The sequence below is a fragment of the Rhinolophus sinicus genome, linkage group LG10 (genome assembly GCF_036562045.2).
Source record: "Rhinolophus sinicus isolate RSC01 linkage group LG10, ASM3656204v1, whole genome shotgun sequence".
Taxonomy (NCBI): Eukaryota; Metazoa; Chordata; class Mammalia; order Chiroptera; family Rhinolophidae; genus Rhinolophus; species Rhinolophus sinicus.
This window is the reverse complement of record NC_133759.1, coordinates 62,404,341-62,416,832: the sequence shown is the minus strand read 5'-3', so window position 1 is coordinate 62,416,832 and position 12,492 is coordinate 62,404,341. Positions and strand designations below refer to the sequence as shown.

The 12,492-nt window shown below is 38.7% G+C and overlaps 1 protein-coding gene across 11 annotated transcripts in view; it reads left to right on the top strand.

Moving 5' to 3' along the window:
• The window catches only part of FRMD4B (FERM domain containing 4B), a 375,301-nt gene that overhangs the window by 341,160 nt on the left and 21,649 nt on the right, over positions 1 to 12,492 (top strand). For all 11 annotated transcript variants that reach the window (XM_019711733.2, XM_019711729.2, XM_019711732.2 and 8 more), the window contains one exon: positions 12,287 to 12,363. In XM_019711733.2, coding sequence (XP_019567292.2) covers positions 12,287 to 12,363 — 77 coding nt within the window. The remainder of the gene's footprint in view (positions 1 to 12,286; positions 12,364 to 12,492) is intronic.

Genomic DNA, 12,492 nt, shown 5'->3' with positions numbered 1-12,492 from the left:
TAAATTTATGCACAAAGATTCAGCTATTGGAATATTGATTACAACATAGTTTACAAGTGCATATAAAGAGGTTTTTATTTTAAGTTAGTATGAACAGGACAATGCCATTTGTTTTATAAATTTTATGTATATACATATACATATTTACATTGGATGAATTGTAAAAACATAAACCAAAATTTTTGGTGCCGTTTCCTCTCTGTAATACAGGCATGAGTTATCTTTTTTTTTTTTTTTTACTATTCTTGCTATTTTTGCTTATCTTTGTTTCACAATTTTCCACACTAAATGTATTTGCTTTTTGTAAAGAAAAGTAAGTTACGTACTGTTTATTAAAGGGTCACATTCTATCAGGTTTGGATTTCTAGAGCTAGTAAATTACATTATTTTCCATTTTCAATTTGCTTATGAAGTTGTTTCTCTTGACCCAACACTAGCGTGCAATCGCTTGTACATTTTGCCTATGTAAGAATTGATGAGTCCATATAGATAACCATCCGGTTGCCCTGGCCGACTCAGTATGATTAACGACATAATGGTTTACTCATGCTGCCCTCCCAGGTTTTGCCCTCCTCCCTGTGCTCTGCTGCCATCACCAGGAGTCACAGTAGTGAAACAATGGCCTATAATAACAGACCATGGCCAGGCTCCTGTGTTATCACACCCCGACATCACAGCATTAAGTAACTTCTATCACGTCTCTCTGTCTCTTGCTTTAATGTGTTTTAGGAAAGCAGCTATATTCTTCATAAAGTTAGGCTCTTGTAATCATACCACGTGCTCTTCATCTGAGTTTCAATTCAGCTTCACTCAATGCTCACAATCTTCCTTTGAGTTAAGAGAACAAGTAAAATTCCCCTTTTCTCCCTAATTTATGGTTGTAAAACTGACACAGACAACACAAAAGGGTGGTCTAGGGCAAACCACTGCCCCGCTCTAATGCCTGTCCAGCTCTCCTGGATCAAACTAGTTGGGCACTGAGGCTTATCTGAAATTATCTATAAAAATAATAAAGCATTTAACAGCCACGATCCATCTGGGTGAGGGACAGTAAGAGCGCACGTATGTAATCATACAAATAGAATTTTGTCTCTATAAGCCCTGTGACCAAGATCAATTGAAGTAAGGAATACTTGAAAATTTTCTTCTAAGACCAGATTTCTAATAAATAATGTTAGAAATGAGGGCCATGCAATTTTTTTCAAATATTTTTCAAAATTATTTTTATTTACAGTTATATATTTTTTTACCAGAAATTATAAATATTCATGGTAAAAGAAACCAATAAATGCAAGCAGTACAGAAACACGTCAATGAAGGCAGGAAGTGCTTTTGCAGTCCCAATTTCAGCCCCCATGATGACCGGTATCAAGAGAATACTATGAAATGGTTCATTTAGACTTTATGAGTGTATTCCATGCTTTAACAGAGAGAATGAAATCTTACTATGTACACTGTTCCATACCGTGTCATATTTCTTCAGGTCACTTATAAATAGATCTCTTTTCACTCTTTTTTAATGCTGCCTAGTATTCTATTATGTGGAAATACATAATTCACTTAACCAATTCTCTTTTGATGGATATTATGGTTGTTTCCATTGGAGAAGGGTGGGCCAGAGCTGAATCCCAGCCAAGGCAAACAACTAACCCCTAGTTTATCTATTTTATAAGATCAAATTATGGTCTATCGTGTTTCCCCGAAAATAAGACCTAGCCGGACAGTCAGCTCTAATGAGTCTTTTGGAGCAAAAATTAATATAAGACCCAGTCTTATTTTACTGGGTATAAAACCAGGTCTTATACAATATAATATAATGTACGACAGGGTCAGCCCGCTGGCTCAGGGCCCTGCCAGGCACCCTCTTCCCCACACCTCGCCCCTGCTCCCAGGTGGCCCCGTTCCTGTAACATTTCTGCTTCTGAAGCCTAGTGCTCAAGACTAGGTCTTATATTAATTTTTGCTCCAAAAGATGCATTAGAGCTGACTGTCTGGCTAGGTCTTATTTTCGGGGAAACACGGTATCATGTTTTCTTAAGGTAGACCTCATTTATGTCAACATTTTTTGGTAATTTATTTCTTCCCTGAATTTTACTTTAATAACATTCAGCTGTCTTGCCAGTTTTCTGAAGATTGCATGTAAAATATAACTTAAGTTGACTCACAAGTAATTTCTTAGCTAATGTGGCTTAATAAAACTGAAATTCCCACAGAACGAAAATGCATTCACTGAAAACAACCAGGCTTTCTTCCAAAATAATGGTGAATCAGAATCAGCACAGTAAATATTGCAGTTAATTTCCTCTCAGTTTCTCATGACTCACAGGCCTTTATTTACATTCACAGTTTCAGAGAAATTGGTAAATATTGTTTGACACTGATCATAATCAGTTGTGCTTGTTCATTCCACAGTCTAGACAAGGGTCAGAAGCCACTTCCTTTTTTCAGTTTGCAGAGTTTTCCTATTTCACTTGCAAGACATGCCATGCAGTTCAAAAATACCATAGACAGGCCATCTTCTATTATCATTGTTTTGCTTTCTCTTTCTTGGTTATTTAAGCAGGTGTCCACTCTATACCACTGTTTGCTTCCTCCTTTCTTCTTCCATTAAATATGACAATGGATTTGCTTCTGTATCTCTATTTTTCCCATCCAAACAATTTAAGAATTTAATTGGAGGGAGAACGTTTTACAAGTCCCTGTCCTGGCTGATGGCACAAATGGAAAAATGCATCACTTAAAGGGCCATGAGTGCAGACTCATAAAAGGAGGATCTGCTTCAGCTATTTGCACGGGCACATGCGTGCAGCAAGTTACTGGCAAACTGAAGTGAAACAATGACTGGAATGGGAGGCCTTGTACATGCTTAGCCTCTTGAACCACATGCCTGCTGTGTTATAACTATACAGCTTAAAAACCGACCAGAAGGAGGAAAATTTGCCAGTAATAAGAGAGACTGATGCCAAAGGGCTGATTTGAAAACAGTTTGGTCCAAGATCCACGGACTGAGCCCTTCTGTCCTTTCCATATAATGTCAATCAGTTATAGCCTCTGGATGTTGGGGCCTGTGTTTGTCTTTCCTCCCAGAACATCTAACAAGTACCCTTCATGTATTTTTTCTATAAGGCTTTGCCAGTCATGGGGGCCAAGTCATTTTCAATCCATGTGGTATAATGATGCAGGGCAAGAGTATTGGAAGCAACCCAAAGCCTGTCTCTGATGTCAATTTGCTGTGTAGCCTTGGGCATGTTGTTTAATCTCTCTTTATACTCAGTTTCTCATCTATACAATGTAATGCCACCAAATGCATAGGGTGGTTATGAGAGTTAAATGAGATTATATTTAGCACTCTGCTTGATATAGTCATCACTCAACAACCGGTGTTGTTCATTGGTAGTGAGGGAGAGACAATCAAGAAGGGTATCAGAAATATTCTTGGATCATTGTTTATATAGAGAGGACCCAACATTGCTCCAAACCCATAGCCCTAATGTTCCATGTACTAGTCCACACTCAAATTTTCTATTTTCAGAAACTGGTAAGCACTCTGCCTCTCCCAATTTATGAACAATAATGTTTTAATGCATGTTGCAAATTAAGAGATAATTTTAAAATTCTGAGTACAAGCCACAAAAAATCAGGGTATTAAAAATTCAGTTCATAAGTAGTTTTTCTTTTTAATCCTCTCTTTGTACATGAAATGTGTCATTGCAAATTCGTATGGAATGTGAAATCATGCCAGAACTCAACTGAATTTCAAATCATAGGACATTTAAACTTAAAAACAATGAACTTTTGCTTTAAAAAGGAAACATGCAGAGTTGTATTCTTTGTAACTTTTTATTGTTCATTCAGGACTTCAAGGAAAAATGTCTGTTCTCCCAAAGAAGTACACAGTGGGTCAGTGGCTGATTAGAGTCATGACTGATTTGTACCCCTCTGGCAAGTATTTCACCTGGGAAAACCAGAACCAGTCAGAGATGGGAAAAATAAAAATGGCATGCGCGTCAAGGTGTCATAGGAAGACCACAGTGGGATAAAATGCTTTTCAAGATTTAGCATCTTTCTGCATTATAACAAGCTGAGAAAGTCTTGTGATCACTCCAGGTCATTTCGGGATGGGGAAAAGGTCCTCAGCCTTCAGTTAACTGACTTTTTTCTTAACTGTTGGAATTCCCAAATGCCTAGAGCCAGAAGCACAAACATCTTTCTGTTTCCTTGTCATAAAAGTACAGGGTTCATTTCACTTAAACTCAGAGTGACTTGCGGGTTTGTCTAAGTACAACCATCTCAATCATTCCTAACCCTCCTTGCTTTATCCACTTTACCACACCACCATGGATCTCCATTAGGATGCTACTTCTAACTCTACTTAAGCGCTAGATGAGATCAACCACAGAAGAAGAGAACATGTGCTGTCCAGTCACACTTTCTACGTCAGTACAAAATAAAGTATGGTGTGGAGGGAAAAAGTTGGATCACCAAATGTCAACTGGAAACCAATCCATCCAGTTTGTAAAGTGTATAATTAAACCTCGCCACAGCAATAATCAATCTGATTGTTAAAACCTTCTGCAGAATTAGTGGGAGGGGAACTCAAATCCTGTAGCTTGAATTTGAAATAAGAACCAGTCCTATGTTCCTGCTTACCCATTGGCTGACTTGGAGCTGTCACTCAACCTTTCTGGGCCTCTATTTTCTCAACTGTCAAATTCAAATAATTCTATCTACTCTATCTACCTCACAGATCATTATGAGGTTCCAATGAATTAGTGAATGTTTTCACTGAGTAGATATTTTATAGAAAGTTATTGGACAGCTTCGGTATTTCTCTTCCCCTTCTACAGTTAATCACAATTAGAATTTTAAGCAGTTCTTCTAAAACAGGGAACTCTTAGAGAATTGGTTGGGCATTGGTGAGTATCCATTTCCATTTCAAAACCAGCTGGCAAATGGAAAGAATCCAAGACAAGCAGTCTTGTTATTCGTAAAGTCACCAAGTCTAACTGCAAGGGAGGATGGGAAGTTCAGGTGGCCGTGGGCAAAGTCTTAACTCAAGATGTTCTGTCACTAAAGCGAAGGAGGAAAAATAGATCCTGACGGTGATAAGATTTATTGTCAGACTGTGTTTGTTTCCTTTGAAGTGTTTTAGGGGGGTGGTTAATGAGAAACAAGTAAGCAAGAAATAAAGATATAATTATAAATTTTGAACAGTCTCTGATGGAAACTATAGTCTCTGATGGCAGGAAAATAATGGGGATGGATGGGTAACATTTAGTGTGTTCAGGGAAGGCCTCTCTGAGAAAGGAGACATTTATTTGAGACCTGGAGGATGCAAAGGAGTCAGGCTTGTGAAGAATGGGTTGGCATGTTCTAGTCAGAGAACAGTGTATGCTGATGGGAAGGAGGTAGGCACGTTGTAACAACTGAAAGGAGACCATGACAGCTAGAACTTTAAGAGTGTTTCTTATGGAAACTGAAGATGAAGGTAGAGAAATGCCTTCTGGACAGACAAAACCATTAGACTTCATTATTTAATATTACCTTGTATTTCTCAGCGTTTACCAAATGGCTAAATTGTTGTCACATGTAGAAAAATGAAGGATAGCTCTTTAATAGAATTGACTAGTCCAAATGCAGAGACAACCAAACAGTATCTAAAGCATTGTGAAAAATGATTCTATGAATGGGCAGAAACAGTAAAGGTTTCTTCTGTGTGTACTTATGACTACAGATTGATTTGGTTTTAACTCATTCAACCTTTAGCAACCAATTTCTAGCAAGACAGTGCAAAGTATATGGTTTTATATTTTTCCAAAAAAAAAATTATTGAGCCCATTGTGTTTGCAGGGGACCTGAGCTAGTACTTTATATTCTTTGTCTCATTTTAGGAAAAAGCCAAATCCCTGGGATCAAGGTCCTCACAATTCATTTGGAAAGACAGAATTACATTTAAAATTTGGGATTTTATTGAAAGTGTTTTAGAACCATACTAGGTCCCAACCCATGAGAAGGGATGCCAGCTGTAAACATCCAGAACAATCCAGAACAGCCAGGCAGGTGCCTGTGAGCAGCAGGTTAACACTGGTTGTACCAAATATACGTGGTGAGCGCCCTGATGCAGGAAGTATTGACAGGAAGTCATTAGGCCAGCCCTGGGAGGTTAGAGCTTCAGCCACAGAGGAAATCTGGGTGAGATGACACCATCTTAGATGGTCAGATTTTTATATTATGCATTTCCTGATACCCAGAATTTCTTCATCTAAACTTTTCAAAAGCTGTTTAGAATGTTTTACTCCTCGCATTTAAGATGTGATGCTTTCTGTATGGAAGGTTATGACATCACATCTAAAGAAGTAATTTTCCCTACCTGAGTGTGTACCATTTGGGTGTGTTATGAAAGTTTAGTTCGGCACCCTGACTGATCAGTTGTTGTAAGTCCCTCCAGTAGATAACATTTGCATTTAGAAAACAATCTGGCCAACCATTTGTTCCTAAAGCCATCACCTAAAGAAAAATAGAATTCCAAAATTTAGTTTTTTAGAGCAAAAATTTGATCTTCCTCACCAACCCATTCCGCTGACCAAAGCATAATTACATCACCAGAAATTATCCTCTGAGTCAGGATTTCTCAATCTCTGAACTATTGACATTTGGGGCCATATAAATCCATCCTGAGCATGGTATGATGTTCTACAGCATCCCTGGCCCCCACCCACAAGATGCTGGGAGCACGCTTCCCTCCAGTGTGATAACCCAAAATGTCTCCAGACATCTCCAAATGTCCTGAGGTTGTGGGTGGGGATGGGGAGTGACACCAAATCATCGTTGGTTGAGAACACCTAGTCTAAGTAAAATGGGAGGGACTCAGAGTCCTTTTCTGCAAATGGCTGCCACAGTTGCTGCTTTTTCTTCCTACCTCATAATTCCTGTGAGGTAGAACTGGGAATTACTTCTTTTTTTTTTCGTTGTTGTTGTTGTTCGCATTACAAATATCCATAGAGCACTCTTCCCACGTGAGAAAGGTCAGATGGTGGGCTCTGGTTAGGCACTGGTGTATTTGGGGCCTGGTTGTGCGTGGTTGTGTATGATTATACAATCATAGTCACGCAGCTGTGACTATCCCAAGTTTAGTCATTTCCAGGTGAATTTGCAGTTAAATGATTAACCTATATTATAAGTGCTATTATAAAAAAAAAAAAACACACACACACGAAAAAAAACAGCCTCTGATGACATCTTTCCTGTACTTACCTAGTGTTAAAACTCTGGGTGGTGTCTACATTCACTTTGTCAAGATTCAAAACGGCAGTTTGATGCTTTCTGTCTAAGGCGTTTTCTGGGTGTTTCACTACCCCAACAGCTCCCTCCTGCCAGTGGCAGGTGCGCATTCCCCAGCATTTTTGTACCTGCCAGGGCACATTCCTTTTCTGAGTACCCCGGACTTGAGGGAGCTTATTCCCTGTCTCTGCCTGTGGGCGTGCCCCTGACCCACCCCTCTCTCCTCTGTGACCTCTATGAGGCAGGAACAGTGAACACATTTCCTACCTAGAGGGTGTATCCGGAAACCACCAATGAAATCAACAGATATTGAGCAGTTTTTAACAGAGGCTGAAACTCACGAAATTGGAAACCTGAATGGCACAGGTGTAGCAACAAAATAACTTGGCTGTTACTCGTCAGGGAAAAGACAGATGTGAGAGCCAGACAGCCGTTTCTGCTAGTAGGTGGCTGCACAAAGACATGATAAAATTAGGAAATTGGACTGAGTCCTTCGTAAAAAATACAACTAACTTTATCACTTACCGAAAGTTTATTCTGAGCCAAGCACTGGGCTAAGTGCTTCACAAACATAATCTCACGGGACCTTGCAACAACCCTCCAAGTAAGGCGCTGTTGGTCCCATTTTACAACTGAGGAAACTGAGACTCAGAAAAGTGAAGCAACTTGGCAAATAGAACACAAGTGGTAAACCCATAATGCAAAGCAAGGCAGTCTGACTTGGTCCAATTGGTTCAAGTAAGCCCCACAAGGAGGGAGGCTCCATTATTCACCAACAAAAACAGGACTTCTCACATAGAAGGCGAACAGGAATGAACAAATGACTCCAAGAGCTGCTGAAGTATGCATTACCCTGTCTCCTAAAGGTCCCTGTACTTTTCCTGGGAGTCTTTTTATCAAAGTTTGAATGTGGCCTCAGATATTTAAGAACCATTGTAATTGTAGAATGGGGATGGGAAGAGGTGATTTCCTCTAGTTCCTTAAGTCTATAATAGTGGATGAGATCTAACTAAATATTGATTGTAGGTTTCAAGAAAATGGCTTAAATATTCAACCCATGTGTTTCATTAAATAAAGTATAACAATGTGTGGCAAATTATTCAAAAATCATCAACTTCCTTTTACATCTAAGGATAAAGGGAATTTATTCTGATTACAATATTTTGCATAAATTCACTTTCAAAATTGAGTTTGATTCTGCTTTGGTTTTCTGTGTCAGTTTTTAAAAATTTTGACACTTTTGTTTTAAGACAGGGTAATTACTGACCTTAGGATATGTTCTCTTCCTGTTGTACTTTTGATTATGTCTTTGTTAATACCATTGTTTATATTGCTCCTCTTTTACTTTTACTATTTTATCTTTTTATTTATGTATTTTGCTGTCTCAAAGTTAATCCCAGCTATTATTTCATCTGTGGCGATCTACTTCCTTCTTTTGATGCTAAAAGGCACAACTAATCATTCTAGATGGGTGTAGACTAAGGAAGACCTAATTTATGGTTTTATTTTCACCATACAAGTATTTCCTTTTATCACTAACACCATAGACTCTAAAAACAGCACAGTTTCTAACTTATAGCTACTAGTGTGTGTCACATAAACAATAATAAATACTAATAAATGCTTATTATTATGCTTGTTTAATGATCACTTTAGAAAACAGTCGAGTTTCATACTTTTAACTTTGTGTTGCAAAGCAGACAAAACTCCTCTTTTGTTTTTTCTTTCAAATCTCCAAGAGTGGTCATTTTGGTTTGGGCAAATTTTGTTTTCGATTTTAATACGAAAATTACAAGTATGTTTGTCTATATACACATGCATAAATAATATATATATATACATATATATATACGTATATATGTATATATATTTATATATATAATAGGTTTGTCCTACCCTATGAGACATCATACCTGGTGACAGTCCTACCCTATATGGACACGAGTATCTCCAAATAATAGAAAATGTGAAGCATACTTTGCTTCCTTCTACATTTGAATTTTGATTTCTTTCCTCAAATGCAGAACGCTTTCTTTAAACCCCTTCATAGTTCAGATGATTTAGAATATTCTTTATTACATGACAGACTATTTCTGTAATGCTGGGGCCCCAACAAGTCAGGTCAGCCTGATAGATATTTCTGTGACCAATTTCCCCTTCTCCTCCCGTTGATCTGAAATCTTCGCATGATTTTGACCAAGGCATAAGGGTCAGGGGCTCATATTTATCTTTTAAGGAAAACACTGGCAAAAAGGAAGGGAATGAAAATTAGTCAGCTTCCTGCTGTGTCAGAAGTCCTGTCCTTCGAATGCTGCATGAGCAATCTTTTAGTAAATGAATACTTCAGCTCAGCTCCATTGCCTCTTTCAGAGTTTCCTTCTGGCTTTTGGAGATCAAAAATACCAAAATAATGTAAAGCATGCTAAAAAAATGATTTCAGAAATTTCAAAAGGAAAACTAGCTTATTTCCAGCTGCCAGCTAAATCTAGTGCCACTATAATTAGAAGTTATTCCCTAGCAACTTCAAGCGTTGATAAGAATTCACATTGATAATAAGTGTCTAAAGTAGAGGCCTCTCAAATGGTTAGGAGGTGGAAATCACACTATTTTATAAAATAGACCTATGTACATTTTATGTAAACTTATTTTAATTTGAGAAATTTGCATTTCTTTTTAATTTTTTAAAAATACAGGAGTACCAAAAACATACACCTGCATAACCACTTAAATTAACAGTTACTAATATTTTGTCATATTTACTTCATCTCATTTTTATTAATAAAAGAAATAAAACATTACTGTACTGTTGAAGTGTTTTGGTACTACTTACCCCTCATACATTGTACCATCACTACGCTAGTGGCAACCACTGTCACAAATTAAGTTTGTGCTATTCCAGTTCACTTTTATAGTATTATAAGCACATATATGAGACCAGGTTTTGCATAAAATTTTAAGATTTCAGGTAGGGAAATGGCTTTGCCTTTCAGACACAAAATCTCAGTCTCGTTCTCATAACTTCTTTTGCCAACCCAGTTGCCATCTAATTATTTCAAATTGTTTAAATGAGCTGAAGCCCTTCACCTTTAAGTGGGACTTTTGCTTACTAAAGGAAGCATGTTTGTCCTCAGTGCAGGAACATGCTGAATGGAGGCAAAAGCGCCAGTATGTCATCTTTGTAAGTGATAAGAGGAGAGGGGGTGGCGTTCAGAGATCATGTTTCAAGTCCAGCCCTGGTTTTTATGTGTGTGGGAATGGACGCAAAGGAAAACACGGCTGAAGTGGTTTGTGGCTCTTCCTGTAGAACCTGTTCATGTCCAGGGTGAGTGAACCCCGGGAGAAATGGCTCCCTTGGACCGCCTCCGGTGAATTGGTGCCTGGATTCAAAGCCACTTACTTCCCAGGAAGTATCTGAACCCACACTGTACCCCCTTTTAAAAATGAGTTTCTCTTCTGGGAAAATCTGCCAATGAGAAATTTGCTCTCCTCCCACTGATCGGAGGAAGGAGCTGAGCTGGGAGGTGTCACTCAATTAGAGTTGCTGATGTCAGTCAGTAGTTGTGTGTGTCAGCCGTGGGAGGCTAGTTTGTGAAACTGAGTTACACCTAAGTGTCTTAGGAAACTCAGTTCACAACTCCCCGGTGCTGCTGTTTTGGAGAGGGAGGTAGAAAGAACCTCAGGATTTCCCATTTTTGGAACCTCTGGATTAAAAGAAATGAAAGCCTCCAGTCTACGGACATTTTAGGAAATCGGTATGTAGCTTTAAGCTTTCACTAATAACTTTCAACCTGGGTGAGTGTTGTAGTTACAGATGACGGCATGTTCAAACCTTGAGAGGAGGGCTGTGCTCTCAGTGTGTGCGGCTTCATTGCACTATGTTTGGGCTGGGAGTCTAGTTTGGACACTTTTTTCTCCTGACTGTGTACAGAGGACCCTTAAATTCATGCTGTTCCTTTATATGAGATTTACGTGTACGTGAAAAACCTTGGTTCTGTACTTCAGGAAGTGGCTTTGCTGATAGTGCAGTGCAGAGAAGTTACTACTTAGATAATTAAAATGCTCTTTCAAGATTCTTTGAACAAAATTTTAAAAATCCAGCCAAAGCCTAATAATGAAACAAAACTGCTGTGCTATTATTTCCCTCATCATGAAGACTAGTGACAGAGAAGAGCAATTCAGTTATAAGGTCCATGTTTAGAGACAAGATGAGGCCCAGGCTAGCACAAGGTCTAACTCAGGAGCCAGAAAATACAGCAGGGCACACTCAGTTCTGTGAATGAGCTGTTTTTTACAAAGGATGTGGTTTGCAAAAGAATAGTGCTAGTAAAGTTTGTTTCTCCCAACAAACTGGCCCATAGCATTGAATGCAGCATAGAATGTCAGCAGTGGGAATATGGAAGTGAGTTCTGTTTCCAGAAGCTGGAGGCTCCAGCTCAGAAACGAAGAGGGCAGCTCCAGCATTCCCCACCCCCACCCACCCCTGTCCAATTACTGGAGATAGATTTCTGTTGCATTTAGGAAAACACTGGTAGGCGGGGAAACTGGAATGGAGAATCACCCCTGCTTGGGGTTCCGGTTTACTTTCACTTTGCGTTCTTTTGAAATTTAATCTGTGGTCTTACTGCAACATCTCTTTGAATATCTTTCCATTTAAGTGTGAAGTTAGCATCTTTGATCAGAAGGCATGTGCTTCCTGGAATCTACAAGGATGTCCTTACTAACTCTTTTATTAAGTTGAGTCAGAGGAAAACTGGCACACATGTACCCCACAGTTTGCCTAGCTTTATTGTTCAAGGAAGATTTTTTGGTGAGATGAAGATTACTGTCAGAAGAAAAGATACCATGGTTTCGACTTTTCATTGGTTTGTGAGAAGACTGCATCACGTGTTTCTACTTAATCTTAGTGTACCTTCACAATTATTTGACAATTATGCTGATTTCTAGATTTAGTAAAAGTTAGCATGAATTAAAGCTGTGTGGCTTTTGTGTTTTCTTAATTTTTTAGCTATTCCAATGGAAACAGCTGGAGAACTTATATTTCCGTGAGAAAAAATTTGCTGTTGAAGTTCATGACCCACGGAGGTGAGAATCACAGCCTTTTCTCTATATGGTCCTGGTGACTGTATGAACATGGTGGTGTGAACATTCACGTGGAGTTTTTGCATGGACACATGTTTTCATTTCTGTTGTGTGTATACCTAGGAGTGGAAC